Source organism: Bombus terrestris, chromosome 4 (genome assembly GCF_910591885.1).
Source record: "Bombus terrestris chromosome 4, iyBomTerr1.2, whole genome shotgun sequence".
Taxonomy (NCBI): Eukaryota; Metazoa; Arthropoda; class Insecta; order Hymenoptera; family Apidae; genus Bombus; species Bombus terrestris.
In genome coordinates, this window is record NC_063272.1 from 1,377,477 (window position 1) to 1,395,706 (window position 18,230).

The 18,230-nt window shown below is 48.3% G+C and overlaps 1 protein-coding gene across 1 annotated transcript in view; it reads right to left on the reverse strand.

Annotated features, from left to right (window-relative positions):
- Positions 1–12,863, reverse strand: part of LOC100644155 (protein dachsous) — a 212,916-nt gene extending 200,053 nt beyond the window's left edge. Inside the window, exon 1 of the mRNA XM_020867734.2 lies at positions 9,279–12,863. Coding sequence (XP_020723393.2) covers positions 9,279–10,973 — 1,695 coding nt within the window. The 5' untranslated portion in view covers positions 10,974–12,863. The remainder of the gene's footprint in view (positions 1–9,278) is intronic.
- Positions 12,864–18,230: the final 5,367 nt, after the last annotated feature.

Genomic DNA, 18,230 nt, shown 5'->3' on the forward strand with positions numbered 1-18,230 from the left:
GACCTCGCCCCTGGCATTCGTTTCATCGCCGATTAGTTGCTCGTTTTTGTCTACCGAGACAGAGAACAACTTTGTCCTACCGATTATCAACGCCTCCGACAAAATTTCACGCGTCCTTTCTCGCACCCTCTTTTCAATGAACTCGTCGGACGAAACTCCCTCGGTTTCGGTCTTTTCGAGACAACGTTCGAACAGCGGCGCGGAATATCGCGACTCGAACCAAGACGCATCCCAGTGATTGATTGGCGAGCAGCAGAGATCGGCGACGACTGGCTCGACTAACATTAAGCCTGCTGCTCTTCGTTCTCCTCGCTCGGAAATTTATCTGACTGTTAAATTTATTACAGTAAACCAATTACAACATACACATACACATAAATACGACTGGGGCGCGCGTTACGTGGTCGATAATTCACCGGTTATTCGTTATCGAGCGAATATAAATTTACCGAGAAAGGAAAAAAACCGGCTGCCGATGTTTCTAGTTAGCCGATCCAGAACGATCGGTGTATCGTCAGGCTCGAATCGAGACTGTGAATGCTCGCACGATATCTCGTTGATTGGTAATCGTTCTAATTAAAAGTGTACCTCCGGAGCTGCGCGTTGTCCTCGTTTGCACTTGGTTCGCCTACCCAGCCATTTGAAACGTTCAAAGTGGTCACGGTATTCTGGTTGTTCTATCGGGCCACTAACGACATAATCAGAACGCCTTAGGCGCTTATAAATTAGCTATACCGAGTTCGTGGATTACCCTTTTCATCGGCTGGAAAGCTTCTTACATCTACCGCGGGTATGATCGACAAAATCCGTTAATACATGCGCCTATATACCGTTGTCCGCTAATACGACGCTTCGCTCCCTGCTGCTTTAATCGAATCTGCTCGAATCCAAGTGAATGGCCACGTTGCATGTACTTACACCGCGTACAATTCAACGCGTGAGAATGAACAACGAATATTTTATATCATTTTATATTATTCAAACGGGAAATAAAATAAGCCGTTTGGCATATAAGACAATAAAGCAGGGAAAGGTATTAACACATATATATATATATGAGATATAAGAATAAAAATAAGTTAAAGTATACGTTCCAGCGAGTGTTTTAGGCAGACTAAGGTTTGCCCAAATAGATCTATCGTTGCATGAAATGAGTTGATACCATCTAGCATACGATTAAATTAACTACAAGTTGTACGATGTTGATTAGTGTGGAACAAATTATTATTTCCAAGACATTTTAAGGGAGCATTAAGAGAGAATTGCCGAATGATATTACTCTCTTTTTGCTAAGAATCGACAGTTCGAGTTATTGAGAATTTCGCCACGCCTATGAAAGGATAACGGCATAGGTCTACCATCATATCTGGCCGTTAGTCTAGAGAATTTCTGCTGGAATTTTTTCTATGCCATTTATGTGCGAAAAACAACAAGAACAACAGCGAGACCAAATGAGACAACCATATTTTAAAATCGGCCTGACCAGTTGACAGTATGGAGTCTAGAGTAGAGTATAGATCCTAAGAGTATCAATGTCGCAAAAATATTTGGAAACTCTATAAATAAGATTCGAAGATTTATAACTATGGGAGATTAATATTCTTATAATGTGCCATAAATGTCAAATCAGATGTAAAGATAATGTCTAGGTCCTTAAAACTGCTTAGAGTGGATAAAGAAATACCATTTATAGTGTAGTTATATTTGTTACTATTTTTCTTACGACTATTCCACGTATGTACGCGGTATAGTGGTCACGAACGACGCGATTTTGAACAACGTCGAATTGCTGCTAGCTATTTTACGCAAGAAAGGAGGCAAATCGCGTGGTGTAGTAAATGGGAAGATACTCGCGCACGGAAGGGAAAGGCTCGCAAATCGATCATACATTACAAGTAACAGAGACTCGATCTCGAAGTAGATACATAGTACAAACGATTCCAGGAAACGTAGTAGACAGGTTACGCTATAATTATCCAGCGTGAAAGTAAATTCATAAGCCATTACGCGTACGCCGATAAAGCGAAGAATTCGCGACTCGACACCAACGTCTGGCGAGAAAATAAAAAGTTTCGGTAGCCGGCAGACCGATACAGACCTGTTTTCGCATAACCAATGGCGCATTCATGCTGGACGCGAATGTGAATTAATAAACAATTAACCTGTCAGCTGCTCCTTAAACTTATAGAATCTAATAAAACGAACCGCTTGCTCCGACGCTAGCACGCGGAAACGTTTGTCCGTTTTGGATAAAATGACGCGACTACAAGAACGAATGATGTCGAAGTTCGATCGTGATATGGCCAAAAATCGATCGTCGCGTCGCTCGTATGAAATATCTACCAGATAAGTGGATACTTGGGTTACATCCAGAGAATTTCCCAGGGTTTTGGCGTGTCCGTCGCGTACGTGAACCTTTTTCGCTTCGGCTCTGTATCCGGACGTCGTTCGAAAGAATCGATAAGGTGAGTTATCGAAGATCGTATCGATGGAACGGCGTAACGACGAATTTCCGTGGAAGGGAAGCGATGATTAAAAAAGTCGGAGAAGAAGGAGGCAAGGAAGGCGGCAAGAGAGATGATTGGTGCAGAGTGAGAAGAGAGGCGCGGATCCTATCGGAAAGTAATTACCGGGCCGGTCGTGCGGTCGTAATTAATCAAATTCCGCGTAGGGATGACGCGACGAAAACGAATCGGCCTCAGGCCAGGAGAATCCATTAGCGAAACACGCGTGTCTCGTGCGTATTATTTCGCGCAGCTACACGCTCCAAGAAGCGAACCATCGAACGAACAAACGAACCAGCGTACCAACGAATCGACCAAAGAACCAACCAACCACCTATCGAACGCGTAGTTGCTGCTGCATTAGCCCGACATTACCTTCCACGTGACGCACGATCCTCCGATGTTGCACCTTACCCGGCTAATTGTGCGAGCCACTCTCCCGTTCAGCAGGAGAACCGTGACGGATCGGCGGGTCAATCGAGGTCGTCACTCGACCTATCTCACCGACTGCCTCCTCCGCCGCCAATCTACGCTCTCGCTTTCCTACGAATTTTCTCAAGCCTTTTCAAACACGGAAGAATTACCAAGCGACCGCTTATCCAGAGTCTCGACTCGTTAATCCTTCGTCCCCTGCGACTCTGTCCACGAAACCTAGTACCTTTTAACCGCCACAGCTTTTCTACCTTTTTCTTTGCAATGCATTCGACTTTAAACGCGAGACGCCGATCCAACGAAGAAGATATCTAGTACTTGGGAGTAAAATTACGCGTTCTATCACCCATCAATGGTAAATTTAAACCAAGATCAATTAGACATCGTTTTTACTCCTGTCACGACATTCCACGTATAATTCGCTAACTTTATAGGTTAACATCGATCGAATAGCACACAAGCTAGCATGATTCTATCACAGAGAGAAAACTGTCGCCTCGTGAAAGAAACGTGTATAGCATGCATACGCACACTTTTCCAATGTTGCTGGCAGTCGCGTGAACGAGTTGTCTCTCCGTCTCCATCTCTGAACAGCGAGTCGAGCGCGTGTGCACTTTCCCGGTGCAACGGTCGCACCAAGTGCATTGGAAAGTGCGGCTCGCACGCTCGTCCCCCTCCCCTCCTACTCCTTTTTCACGTTTGGTTACCTGGCTTATAGCTGGCACCGATCTGCCTACCGAGCGTTCGCTTTCTCTCCGGACGCCTTGATGCATATACCTACAAGTATATACGCACTTACACTCGACTTCCCTTTCGTCTCGTGCTCGTTTCTCCATCGTTTCGTTAATCGTGGAAGAAACGTGACCGACAGCCTGCGGCTTTCCGATCGAGGCCGACCGATCGATCGGATTTCTCGTTCGAACGCGGGGATCACGAAAATTCGACCGGTCGGCAAATCGTAATTACACGCGGAAAAAAGGAAAAATTTCGCAATGCAACGTTCGTGGTTCCGCGTGAAGACATTCGGAGGAGTTTTAAAAGAAAAAAATTATGATAACGATCCCCGAGTAAAGTTCGATCAGCCGTTCCTTCTACGCTCGGCAAAGTTGTATGTTCGCCGTACACGCTTTGGCATGCAGCACGAAATCCAAGGTACAGAATCGTCGTCGCCGATATCGCTCTCTGAATCGACAATCAAAAGCTGCGTGTGCAGTTATGCGCCACGAACCAACGCGTACCACCTCCATCGAGCACGATAGTTCCGAGGGAAAAACCAGTCATCGTCAGAGAAAGCAACGTTTCTCGCGACTGTAAAACGCCACGCGATAGCGTCTTATTGAATCATTCTTAGCCGGTTGAACGTTACAACAGGTATCGCGCTGTATTATCGCGTCGTCCTCTAGAGACTTTGAGAAACGCGTGAAAACGCAAGTAACGGATCAGTTTGGCGAAAATCGATGAAAAGTTGCGAGACGCTTACACGATGCGCGATATCCACCGAAAGAGAGATAAGGGAGATGCGTCGAGGGTAAAAACAGTGGTGTCGCATCCGATAAATCGCGTAAGTAAACAACGCTGACAGGATCGCATTTGAGGAATCCGAAAACGAACAAGGCGACGATTTTACCTCTGAGCCACGTACGATGTCCTACGATCGAAAAAAGCACACGAGCAACTAGAGTATCAAAGGGCACGTGCATAGTACATACATACGCACATACACACATACACACATACATACGTACGTACATACGAAGAAGCCGATGCAGACTCGCGATGGGGGATTCGTCATCGTATTCATCGGTATGCGACTTGCACTTCGTAGCCGTTCTTGTTAAGCTACAAAACACCGTAAGGCAGCTCCTGCGAGAATCTGTTTGCTCGATGGAAACTGCGAGGACAAACGGTCGCGCGCGATCGTCTCGTAGCTCACCACCCACTAACAGAGGAAGAGAACGTTGAGTAATCCAGGAACATACGAGAAACTTGATAACCAACATGCTCGTTTCTCCGGGCTCGTTCCATTCGCAGCTACGAGAAAATAACTACGATTCCTCGTACGATGTCCTAGCGATCTCGTTTCCCGTTGTCACACGATTAACCCACGATTCCCGTTCTTCTTCCCGATCGATTCCCGATCTCGTCCTCCGCACGGATTCTCGCTCGTTACCACGCCGACGACTTTCTAACGTCCTGAAGCTACGCGATCCGCGAAGGTAACCATCGTGTTTTCGTTCGGTGAGAGGTAATGCATTTTCTCGACGGCTCCGATCTCTATTATTCTAGAAACGGAGTGGAAGAATGGCATGCAGAGAAAACCTTGGTGGACACGATTACGCGCCAGTTACGCAATTTCACGAGTCGCGAGGGACGAAAATTTGCAACAAAAATTGAAAGCGAACAAAATGCGTGACGAGGGACGAACGGCGGCGGAAAGATGTCCAGTGTATTTGCTAGTCGCGAGTACGCGTGACACCAGATTTGTATAGTACAGAGCAAGAGGAAACGTTCACGTGCATGGCGTCGACGGCGCGGCGCGGCGCGGCGTCGCTTCGCCCAGTGAAACGGCAATTAAAAGAGCGAGAAAAAGGAAGAAGCGTGCTTATGATTGGATACAATCCTAAACGACGAGGAATGAAAGGAGCAAAAGAGAAGAACCGTGTCGTTGTTCGTAGCGCGGCGAAGTAGAAGCGCTCGGAGTATAGAACCGCGATCGCAATGTAGCGCGATGCGAGAGCGAGAGCAGCCGCGTGCGGTGGCTGCACCGACCGGTGCACGCGAATGCATATACATATATCTCTGCCTCGTCGTTGCACTCGGGAATGCGGTCTATAGCGCGTAGGATCGAGAGCGGACGAGCGAGCAGAGCGCGGCCAGAGAAACAAGAAGAAAGACGACGACGTCGGACAGAGAGACGAGGAAAGAGCGAGAAGAGCCGGCGGACGCGGACGATGGAGTGCGCGGGCGCGGACGCAAACGCGAAACATTCTGAGGCGAAGAAAAGAGAAGAGAAGAGAAATGAAAAGAAGAGAAGGAGACGGAGGAGAGCGTGCACGGCAGTCGTAAACGGCAACAATTGCTGCGGGCGTTGCCACTCGAAAGCTCGAGTGCCTAATGCCAGATGTCAGACGGTGGTTAGAGTCATTACGGTCATCACTTTGTACCGCGATACACGATGTATACCGGCCGACCGATGCACCGTCGTCGTGCGCGCATCTTTTACCTCTAGAAACGCGATCCATCCGCCGATGCAACTTGGTCATCTTGCCGATCGCCCTATCCTAACTTCCCCTTTGCACACCAGTCGTACCGTTTCCGTTCACCCATCGATCCTCCAAGTCGCGTGGCTCTCTCTCGCCCACGAAAAATGTTGAAACGCGGTACAACGGTATAATCCTGCTGGCCAGTATTTCCCTTCTCGTCCGTCCTTGAAAAAAAAGGCTGGACGCAAAGTCGGACAAAAGGATCCGCGGTTTAATGATCCTCGGTTGCCAGTTAGGACGGATAATGGAAGGCTTGCAGGAAGATGAATCGGACCCGTGACCTGCCACGTAGTATAGAAAGATGGATACTCGGCCGATGGATGCGAATAGTTTCGCGCACGAACGCGCACGGACTCTCATACGAGCGTAGCGCCTATTTACGCGCGTGCAAACGCAAGCGGAGAAAGGGCCAAGCTCGCCGAACCGATACGATGGAATCCAACAGTTCGGAATCTTAGCGGGACGCTAATAGTATCGAGACAATTTAAGCGGAGAGAGGAGAATCGTCCCCCTCTCCCCGTTGGCGAAGACGAACGGAAAGGGGTGAATTGCGTGTGGGAAACGCGAATGGATTCGATTCGCGGCATCGGTGGGGTTCTTTCGAAACCCGTTTTCGAGCTACATAGGGAGAACGTACATACTCATATATATATATATATGTATGTATGTATGTATGTATGTATGTATATATGTATGTCTGGTCTCTCCTCGCTGTTCGAAGTGAGTAGAGAAACAAGACAAACATGGGATAGAGAGGAAAGGTGAAACATGCGAGGTTACGAGAAGGAACAAACGAGAGAAAAGAAGGCGAAGAACCAAAGGGGTGGAGCTGGTACGAAAGGGGATGGAGCGAAAAGAAGCGGCCGGTTCGGGTTCGAAAGACGGGTGGGAGAGGCCGACGAAAAATCTATAATTATAATAATTACAGTTGAGCGGGCAACAATTATAAATCATCATTGAACTAGGCAACGAAACACCGATAAAATATATATCGTACGAAAGTTTGGAGCAGACGTTAAGATTGGGTCGCGGTGCGTGCACGTGTATCCGACCGCCTACCGAATACGTCCGTGTACACTGTACAGTAGTGTACACGCGGTCTACCACCCAATTGAAAAACGTAGTGGTTTATTCCTCTCAATTTCCATCGGCATTCGGCATTTGGTGCGCACCGGCATGAGCATTCACCGCTTCTCTCTTGAATGCGGATGACAATCCGATCGAAGAAAAAAGAAGACACTAGTTTCGCTCAGTCAGATGGACGGTTGCTTGTGAGAGGGAGGAGATCGAGGGAAGGATTTTTCTCCTCTTTTTATTCCCTTTCTCTTCCCTTCTCGCCGCACTGCCGTAGCTCCCTGCCCTTCTTTATCGCTCTCATTCCTCCGTTTCTCTGTCGTTCGTGTTTCTCGTATCCACACGACCAACACGGATCATGAACGTTATAAATGACAGACGCTTCGTCGCAGCACCAACAGCGGCACCGGTAACGATTATCTCGCCGCGGTCTTGCGAATCTCGAAGCGTTGCAAACGCGATCGTCCGCGTTTATCGCGTAAAGAGTCGTCACGTTCGGTGTTTGACGCGTAAAATTTGCGGTAGAACGTAGGAGATAGGAATGCTCAGCGACTTTGATCGAGCGGAAAGGATGGCTTGGTTACCCGCAGCGATCCTTGGTTAGACAAAGCGCAGAAGCGCGTAACAATTTCATTATCTTAAGCGAACGAAAATATAGATATAGCATTACTTTCAACGATTACGCCAAATGTAAGAGGATCGTTCTTAAAAAGGGTCAACAGATAAGGCGCGCGCTCGCGTCCGTGGCCGCCGTCGACCTCTCGTGAGCGACCAAGCGCGTAATCCGTTTCGTGGCCACGGCACGTCGGCGAATCGTCTTAAATTTCTGAAATGTACGACGAGCTCGCACCTCGCGAATGCCCGATAGCCCGAGCTAGTTTACCTGCATCGAGAGTCTAGAACGGGATCATTTCTCGGTTGTTTGGAGCGCGCACGCGTGTTACGCCAGCTTCGAAGATCGGTAATTGCACACCGTGCAGGTATACCGATCGCGAAGACGCTCTGCTCGTAAAGCAACCTCGGTGTCGAGAGCAACTTGTTCTTGGCCTAACACCGCTTCGGGGAAGAGCATCTCGCCGCTGCCACAAAGAAAACTCTCGCAACAGGTTTCCCTGCGCAAGTGGAACGCGTCCCTGGCACGTGTGTTCTTCGAGCGTTCGCCATTGCCAGCAGCCACTACTAGCCGCTACTAGCCGCTACTAGGATCGTCGAGCAACGCGTACTTTTCCAGCTTCCTCTCGATATTCGTACAATACGCTAGCCTTTTCTCATTCATCTTCTCACGTTTCCTCGTCGTGCTGGTACGCATATTCTTTGTGTGGCTCACAGTGGCAAACGCACAATAGGACGCGCATCGCATACCAATAAACGTGCACGTCGGTTTATTTCGGTTCCGTGGCATCGTCATACAGTTTGGAACGGCGAACCGTCGATCACGATAGCGCCCACGCAAGTGTCCAGCGTCGAACGAAGAACATCGATGGATCGTGTGTCGTCGAGAATATTTTCTATCCGATATACACGGTTCCCTGTTAATTGCTAGAGGCCGACGAAGAAAAGCTTTCATGCGCGGCGCGATTCCAATTACGAGTTTCCCAGTGTAAAGTGAATACGTGGCTCGCGGCGCGACCAGTGCCGCGCGCTGCCCTTTCGGTCGGTTCGCACATTTACCACAAACCTTTTGCAACATAGTGGCAGCTTCGCGCCGAGAAGCGCAACTTTACGCAAAACGTTCAGTCGACTTGTGCAACGATTAAACAACACACGAACCTATTGGAAATCGCGTGGCTTTCACCGATCGGAGACACGCTGCGCCACTCGACGCTATCAATTCGCGTGGTATGTTTCGCGCGGGAATTCGTCGCGATGACAGATCAATTATCCTACCGAACGATCAACTGTGCATACTACGTAAGTAAATATACGGCGGTACTTACGATATCGCCGAAGGTTACGTAACGCGATGCGATTCGTGCAAACGAACGAACAAAGAGGGTTCTCTTACCTTGAGAAAGCAGGAGCCAACGGGCATATCCTCCGATACGGTCGCGTTATACAGCGGCTTCTCGAAGATGGGCTCGTTGTCGTTGAGGTCATGGACGGTAACGCGCACTGTCGCACTGCTGCTTAACGGCGGACGACCCGAGTCGGTGGCGATCACTAGTAAAATCGGCGCAGGGTCGGCTTCGCAGTCAACGTGAGTCCGCGTTGATATCAAACCGGACGTTTCGTCGATAACGAACCACGTGGAATTGAAAAGAGAATACTTGATGGCGGAATTGGCACCTTCGTCGAGATCCGTGGCCGTTACCTTCAAAACCGGAGTACCCGGTTCCGAGGCCTCCAACAGATGGGCCTCGTACCTTTCCCGGCCGAATTTCGGAGCGTTGTCGTTCACGTCCGTGACCAGAAGACGAAAAGTTCGAACGGCTCGCAACGGAGGTGTTCCCGCGTCGGTCGCTTCCACGGAGAGATCGTAAACGGGCTTTTCCTCGCGGTCGAGCGGCCTCTCGACCACTACCAGGTATATAATGTTGTCTCTGGTAGCCAGGCCAAAGTGTCCCTCGCCGCCGGTCAACGTGACGGTAGCGTTCGAGTATTCGGTCCTCGAGTCCGGATCGCTGACCGATATCCTAGCGACGAATTCACCTGGCTGGGCGCTCTCGCTGATTTTCGGTGTCGCATCATCCGATAGGAAGATCACGGTAATAGCAGGTTGATTGTCGTTCACGTCGGTTACGCGAACCGAGAGAAACGCGCTCGCCTCGAGAGGCTGGGCGCCGCGATCGCGCGCAACGATCACTAGCTCGTGCCGCTCCTTCGATTCGAAATCTAACGCCTTGTTCACGTAAACCATACCGGTCTCTGGATCGATACGAAACATCTCCTCGCGATCCGATTGTCGCCGATTAATCGAATACTCTATGCGTCCGTTGTCACCGGCGTCGCTGTCTGTCGCGTTCACCGCGAGCACCGGCGTTCCGACGGTCGCATTCTCAGCAATGCTGGCGACGTACCTCGTCTGATTGAAAATCGGCGGATTGTCATTGACGTCCTGTACCGTCACGTTCACGTGTAGCCTCGAGCGAAGCGGCGGAGCGCCACCGTCCAACGCCTCTATCACCAGATGATACCGAGAGCGAGCCTCGCGATCCAACGACCCGGAGTTTTGCAGATCCAAGTAGAGAACACCGTCGCGACCTCGATGCTGCGACAGCCTAAACGCATCCGCGTGATTTCCGGAGACGATCTCGTAGCGTTGCGTCGAGTATTGGCCGAGATCGGGATCCTTGGCAGGAGGCAGGGCGCGTTTCGCGTCGCGCGGCGAATTCTCCGGAAACTCGACGTCCACGTGATCGACGGGAAAGGTCGGTGCATTGTCGTTCTCGTCGAGCACCTTCACCACCACTTGAATGTTTTGCGGCAGAGCGACCAAACTGTAGGACGGTCTGGTTTCGCGATCCAACGGCACTTTTGTCCTTATCTCGCCAGTCGCGTGATCCACTATCAAGTCCGAATCGACCGCCGACCCGGAAACCGACACGATCAAGTACGGTGGACTATCGGCATCGATGAAACCCACCCTGGTACCTGGTCGAGCGTTCTCCGAAACCTCCAAGTATCTTACGAGTTCGGACCGTGTGCCCGGGGCGAGAACAGTCGCTCCCAGGACGAGGAACAGTAGTAGCAGGTGCCGCATCCTGGGGCCTCCACAACCGCCACCACCGCCGCCTCCACCTTCGCCTCCGCCGTCCTTGGCTATTATCTCGATCTTTCCATTCCTAAATGATGGATCGTGAGAGGACGCGGCACCGATCGATACCTCCAAATGTTCTTCATGCGGCCAGAAAATCTTTCTCTTTCTCTGTTTCTTGTCGACAGTCCGCACGCGTCTCGTACGGTCGGATGTTAAAAAACCGGCGGAAGAAAACACGAGAACGCGATCAACTGACACATTAATCACCCACTAGCAGCACCACCACCAACCACAATCACGTTTACCCTGGTCGTTTCCCTCGTGAACACTTGCACTCCTAGGAATTACGTTCGACTGTGCGTTCGCGCCTATATCCCACAGAACCGATACAACCTGCCCGATCGTTGCCAACGAAGTCGAACGTTTCGAAGGTGACTGCGCTAGATTATAAACACGCCGCTTGCAACGACTCGCGCGATATCTCCTCGTGGAAATTCCTTCGGTAGATACGAGTTTATCCGACCCCGTTCCACCTTTATTCTTCGTCCTCTTTCCTTCTTCCTATCGCTTCTCTTCCTTTCTCTACCTCTCTCTGTAGCAGGCTGTGGTATCCGCGCTGTCCTCACCTTTGCTGGAATATCTTCGCCTCGAGATATCGTACATTCCTCGCGTTAGATCCACGTCCGATAACTCGACGATCAACACGACCGGTCGCGAACCCAGCGCGATCGTTTCGCGTCTGGAACGCCCTTCATGTCTCTCTCACACCCCCCCTCTCTCTCCCTCTCCCTCTCTATCTCTCTTTCTACGTTGAGCTTCTGTCGAATTTCCACCAAAAATTGACACTTCGCGATCACGATTTTCTATGTGGATCGATCTTTATGCCAGCAGTAATCTCCTTGTTCCTCCTTGTTTTCTCATCTTCCTCGACACGTATTCCATACGTCGATTTCCTCGTCGTCGTCCTCCTCCACTTCTGTCTTTCGAATTTGAGAAATCGTCGAACGTCGTTGCGCACGCACGTTAACGACCATGTAGGACGAGTCGGTCGAACGAACGAGCCGAGTCTCCTCCTTCTTCGTCGCCAACTTGCTACTTCTTACTTCCACCACTGCTGTGTATTTGTGGCAAAACAGCACCAGTCGCGGTCCTTCCGCAAAAACTGTCACACGCCCGACACACTATAACCTATACGAGGACGGCGAATCACGAATCACGAATCACGAACCATAAGCGCGACGTCACGCGCGACAAGAAAAAAGGATTATAAGATGCGCTGAAACGACGAGCTTGCGAATACACACGTTCGATACGACCTTCCCGTCGCGTATCGTAGGACGTTTACTCCGAACCACTCTCGTGGTAGTCTCCTTTCGCTTCGATACACCCCTCTCTCGGTTCCCTGTTTATATGTTCGCGATCCGAATCGATCCGAATCGCTCCGAAATCACACGTACACGCGATCGATATAACGCGATGCACTGGACTCGCGACGAATTTAGGTGGTCTCGAGTGTGGTTTATATTCAAACGGAAAGCGCAGCGACGAGAAGCAAACGGAGCACGAGGTGTTGCGTTCTTGGGCCCAGCGTCCGTTCCGCGCGGCTTCGAGGTTAGGCATGCACTGACATGGCGGCACCTGCAAGGCCTACCCTTCCCCTGAATTGCTGGACTCGGCTGGCTCGGTCAGGGGGACTCGACTGGACCCAAACGGCGGCCATCTTGGAGAGGGGAGCAGTAGTACGGCGGGCTCCGATATGCCGGGGCCTCGGCATTCAGCTCGCTTCGCGGCACCGAGCAGCTAGACTATACCAAACTCTGCTCGCTCGCTTGCTTGCTTTCTTGCTTTCTTGCTTGCTTGCTTGCTTGCTTGCTTGCTTGCTTGCTTACTTGCTTGCTTACTTGCTTGCTTGCCTGCCTGCCTCCTGGCTGCCTGCCTGTCAGCCTGCCTGCCTGCCTGCCTGCCTGCCTATCTTCCTGCCTTCTTGTCTTCCTGCCTTCCTGCCTTCCTGCCTTCCTGCCTTCCTGCCTGCCTTCCTACCTGCCTTCCTGCCTGCCTTCCTGCCTGCCTTCCTGTCTGCCTTCCTGCCTACCTTTCTGCCTGCTTGCCTGTTTGCCTGCCTGTTAGCTCGCATACCCGCTTGCTCGGGCCTTTCCCTCTTTCTCTCTCTTCCCTCCGTTCCTCCTTTCTTACTCTTTCTACATCTCGGGTCTGTTCTCCTCCGCCGGTACTTCCTCCTCTTTCTCTCGCCTCACAGATTTCTTGTTTCCCTCTTCGTTTAGCTCGCACACCACCTTCCAAGCTATACCTGAACGCCCGGTATGCGAAGAACCGACTTACCATTCGCGCTCATTCCGCGCTCAGCCCTACGAGCCTCTTCTACGTCTGTGCTGAAGGTCCTGGAATTTCGTGCCGTGACGCGAGAGATTCTGGATAGTTTTCATGCTGAGTACAAGTCGTTTTTTGTACTGGAATCATTGAAATTTGACGGACAAACTAACGCTTCCTTTGATCGAAGAATGTACGTACTCGCTATCTATGCGACGCTCTCTAACGAGCAAAGCGTGCATGCTTTCGTTCCTCGAATCCCGAATTCGTATACTGGTTGTAAAAATCATCGTGTCTGATAAACACGATTACGTCATACCGATTGCACGGTATAGCCCGCGTTAAGAACGTAACATTTGCATCTTAACAGGAAGCATTAATTTCGACAATCTGTTAACGCATCCCCTAGAAGGGCAAGATATCGATGCTGATTGCATGATGCATGAGATAGCTCGCAACGTCGCCGCGTAACATCTGAAAGTCTGCTTTTTGGAATAATCGCGCGATTTTAATTTTTTTAATATAAACATTTTGTAACGTTTCGTGGATAGATCACCGACTGTTTACTCCTGTCACGCAGGTAAAGTACCAGCGATAAATGCTCACGTTAATAATTCCATACATCATCGACGACTCCTGACACGACTGGTGCGACTAACAATCTAAAAACTCGACTTTCACCTCCCTCCTGTTCCTAAAAAAAGAACGGGCAAATTAACAAACTCTTCATATGGGCACGCGTTGGAATTTCATATGCGCCAAGAATTCAGATTAGCGCGCAGCTACTTGCAGCTCCGATATTTCATGCGCGTTGCGCTCGTCTCTGCTGGTAAATACGATACGATCGTGAAGAGCAGCAGTCCGTGCACATTGCGCATCGAATTCGTCGGAATCTTGGTTACTTGTTGTCTCTCTGTTTAGAAGGAAATTAGATGATGCGAGAGTGCGACTCGAGTTCGAGATTCTACTCGACCAACGGAAATGTCAACGTTCCCGTGCGAAATCAAGCTGAAATGAAAGGAAGATCCATCGGTTCCGTCGGCTCGCGCGACGCGTCTCGAGGGTCGAGGACCCTTGCTTGGCTCCTCTACCTGACTCTACGACGAGTAGGCAGATAAATCCGCCGCCTACTACTACTCGCTACGGACAATGCGCGCGAGATGGTGCATCATCGTCCGTATTGTTTGCACAGCCATCGGCCACACGGCCCGATCTCTCGCAGGTGCTGGATGCAGGATACAGATCCAACCACAAACGCGTAACGCGTTTAATGCGAACGATGATTACGCGCTTTGCTATCCCGTTGCCAAATTTTGATTCTTACATGGCACGTTAAACCGAATCTCTCGTTCGATCGATTTTCTTCTCCAAACCATATACGCATATTCGTGAATACATATATTCTTCGACATATGTATTTTGCGTTGATTCGAGTTTACCCGAAACCATCGATATCGACGACATACTATTCCTCCTTTTTGTTTTCTTTCGCTTCTCTTTCTTTCTTTCTTTTCGTCGTTTTCTTCTTACTCTCTCCGTTTTCTTTATTGTTAACATTTTTTCTGCGTTCTTTCATTTTCGCCACGATTGTCCTCCTAATTCTCCTTGACTTCGCGATTCTTCCTTTCTTCTTCTTCTTCTTCTTCTATCTCTCTTCAGTTGGATCGATATTTTTTCTTCTTCGTCCTGGAAGAGAAAAAGAAGGAAAAGAAACTGTACAACAGAAGTGCTATTGTCACCGTTCAGACGCCTTCCCATTAAAGAACGTCAGGGATTTCTACGAAATCTTTCCGCTGTACGCCAATTTCGGCGCGGCATGGTGGCACAGTGGCATGGCCGTTAAGGGAAAATTACAGAGTTCGGAAATAAAGGGAGAAAGAAGAAGGAGATAGAGAAGAAGTGGAAAGAACCAAAGAGATCTGCGGATGCGAGAAAGAAGCACACCGCGATAATCCGAGGCCGAAGAGAGGAAAGGACCGACAAAGCTCTCGTCATTAAGCGAAATGATTGCCGGTCACGAGCGCCACCTACACCCTAACTTGCTTCCAAGGACGAGTCTTTGGAAGATGAAAGTCCACGAATTTTACTGAAAGAAGCCGATGATTTCGATAGTTGTTAGCTTTCGATATACCTTATCCGTCTACTACCTTTTCCTTCGTCGCTTCGAACACGAACGAACGCACAACCCCTTTCCTCGTGACGACGTGATGAAGAAAGGTATCATTCTCGTTGACCGAAAAGATCAACTAGCGTAGGAGAAAAACGAAAATACGTAAAAAGAAGATGGGAAAGCAAGAGAAAAAGAAGACAAAGTAGACAAAGAAGAAGTAACTATGTTTCTCGCGAGGTAAGGTGCAACGATGGTCCATCCAGCCGGACTGAGCGCGATCGAGTTACCAGTTTCGAATGTCCGCCAGTAGTCGTGAATGGTTCTAGAGTTTCGCGCTCGGATTTCGTAAAAAATGTGATTTCAAAATGCAAATGCTAGAGAACTAGATGGACAATTTTGCGACAGTACATCTCCGTTTTCTAGTCTCTCCTCGTTCGATTCCTTGTTCCGCGTTTCTTAATTTCTATGTGTAAGGTGATGACGACCATTTGTACCGTGGGCACCTTCGTTCCAACTTTCTTACTGCACTTAACTGCAGCAAGCTATACTAATGTAGAATAATAGGGTGGAAAAAAAGGATGACTGGGAAGGCGAAGCAAAGGGAAGAAACCAAGGTAAGAGATTTCGTCGAGGCGTAGTAGAGGGGCACTGAAAATTGGGAACTGGTGGGGGTGATGGAGACCAGCCGCATAATGACAGGGTGCCTCGCGCCAAGGCCCCGCTAACGAACCGGCCCACGAGACCCGAAAGGGTCCAGGCTAGGAGACGACACTGTATTATTTTACCATTTCGGGGGTCGGGGGCATCATCAGAAATCATCGCCGAATCCATATAATCAGTAGACGGTTACGTGCAGCCATGATTTTAAAAGCAAGAGGAAGGGAACCGAGAGGGGTAGAAAGAACGAAGGGAAGGAGGATGAGGCCTAATAAGGCGAACGGTGGTAGGTACTTCGGTATCTTCGTCCTCGTCCTCGTCCTCGTCCTCGTCCTCGTCCTCGTTCTCGTCCTCGTCCTCGTCCTCGTCCTCGCTCTCGTCGTCATACTCATCCATAACCACATCTTCGTCATCGTCGTCACATCGTGGACTTCTGAGTCCTTAATACCAACTTATAGTACTCGTTGTGGCTACTAATGACACGAACCTGATAAAAAGTAAACCCCTTCTACCTTTCTTTCTTCCCTCCTCTTCCGCTATCTTGACGCGTTACACGAAAGGTAAACTCTAAAACGTTCCAAAGAGCTCGCAAATGCTCGACAGAACGAATCTGGAGTGCGATCAAAGGCCAATGTACGAAATTGTATCAAAAAGAAAAGAAAAAACTAGCAAAAGTTCGAAATGGATACGTTAAATACGCTGAACGCTTGTTCTTTCATCCTGTGGTACACCTTATTGCGAACCTACGGCAGAAAACTTGGTCCGTTGGTAATTAGCGCGTGTACATGGAAATATCAATTATAAATATACTGGTATTGAAATGTATATGAAATAAATATAGCAGATAGAGAAAAGCATCGTATGAAAATCAAGACTAAGGCGATAAAGAGCAACATGCGATCACACAGTGAAAGTTCATCGATAAAGATCTAAATGAAAGTTATTGAAGGATATGAAATCTTTTGTGTGTATTGTGCGTTTATTTTGCATAGGAACGACCGGTTTCATACAAATCGAGAAAAACATTTGTACTGATCTATCAGATAAATTGAATCTGAAAAAATTGATCGGATAAAAATTGAGAAAGCGTTCCCTTCATCCATTTCGCGCACGGCATGTGGAACAAGATAGTAAATGACTCGATATATTTATTTAAAATGAGTTTTAACTGTTGAGTTCCAAATATCTCCAACTTTGAAAAAGGTAACGAATCGTTCAAAAAAACCGTGGGAGTACAGAAAAAATAGATACGCGACACGTAACCTGTATCGACACCGCAACACGCGTTATCTCGATAATTAGGGGCTTTCTCTGGACCGAAATATCGATGTTGGAACCTTTCGAACTGGTTCCAGAAATCCATGGACCGTGTCAGCGAATCGACCGTAAGATAACATATTGACAGACTGACTAAACTCTTTTGTATGTTTTTTTCTAATCTATCTTTGATACACAAACAAGGCATGAACGGTTCTCATCCGTTTCTCTGAATATATCTGTAACGTTGCCACTTCTTATCGAAAGAAATTCGCAAAACCTAAAAAAATCCATTTATCGTGTGCTATAGAATGAATCTTAGTAATTACCCTATAAAAGCAGAATTGGTCTTTTTCATTTATTATACAGTGATTGTTAAACCATTCTTTAAATTTAAATCTAATTTCAGTCTTTTAGATATGTGACATCTTCTAACATAATCTGATTTCCTTCCTATGTAGTTACTATATATATGGAAACGTTTCGATGCGAATGATATTTTAACGTACGTATATACATTTGTCGCGTCATATGGGTATATATTATTATATTATATATAGCTAAGAGTTGGTAGATTTTAACCTTATTCGTAACCGACATAAATTTTCTACGAAACCAAACAACTTTCCTTGCGATGCTTCGGATTTTCAAATAACTTTTACTGCTTTAAGAAAATAAAACATTAAAATAAAACACAACTAATATTTTTAAATACAAAAAACATCACCTGATCCGATGATCGAATACGCGTGTCGGAACGCGTAAAAGAAGTAAGTAAGCTGATAAGTAGATAGGCCAGACTGTCATACACGCTTTGACCAAGAAAGGGTAGACAGCGTCATCTCCCGTTGATATGGTGTACAAAGGAAAATACATCCTTGGATAACTGGTACATTAGAAAACAGGAA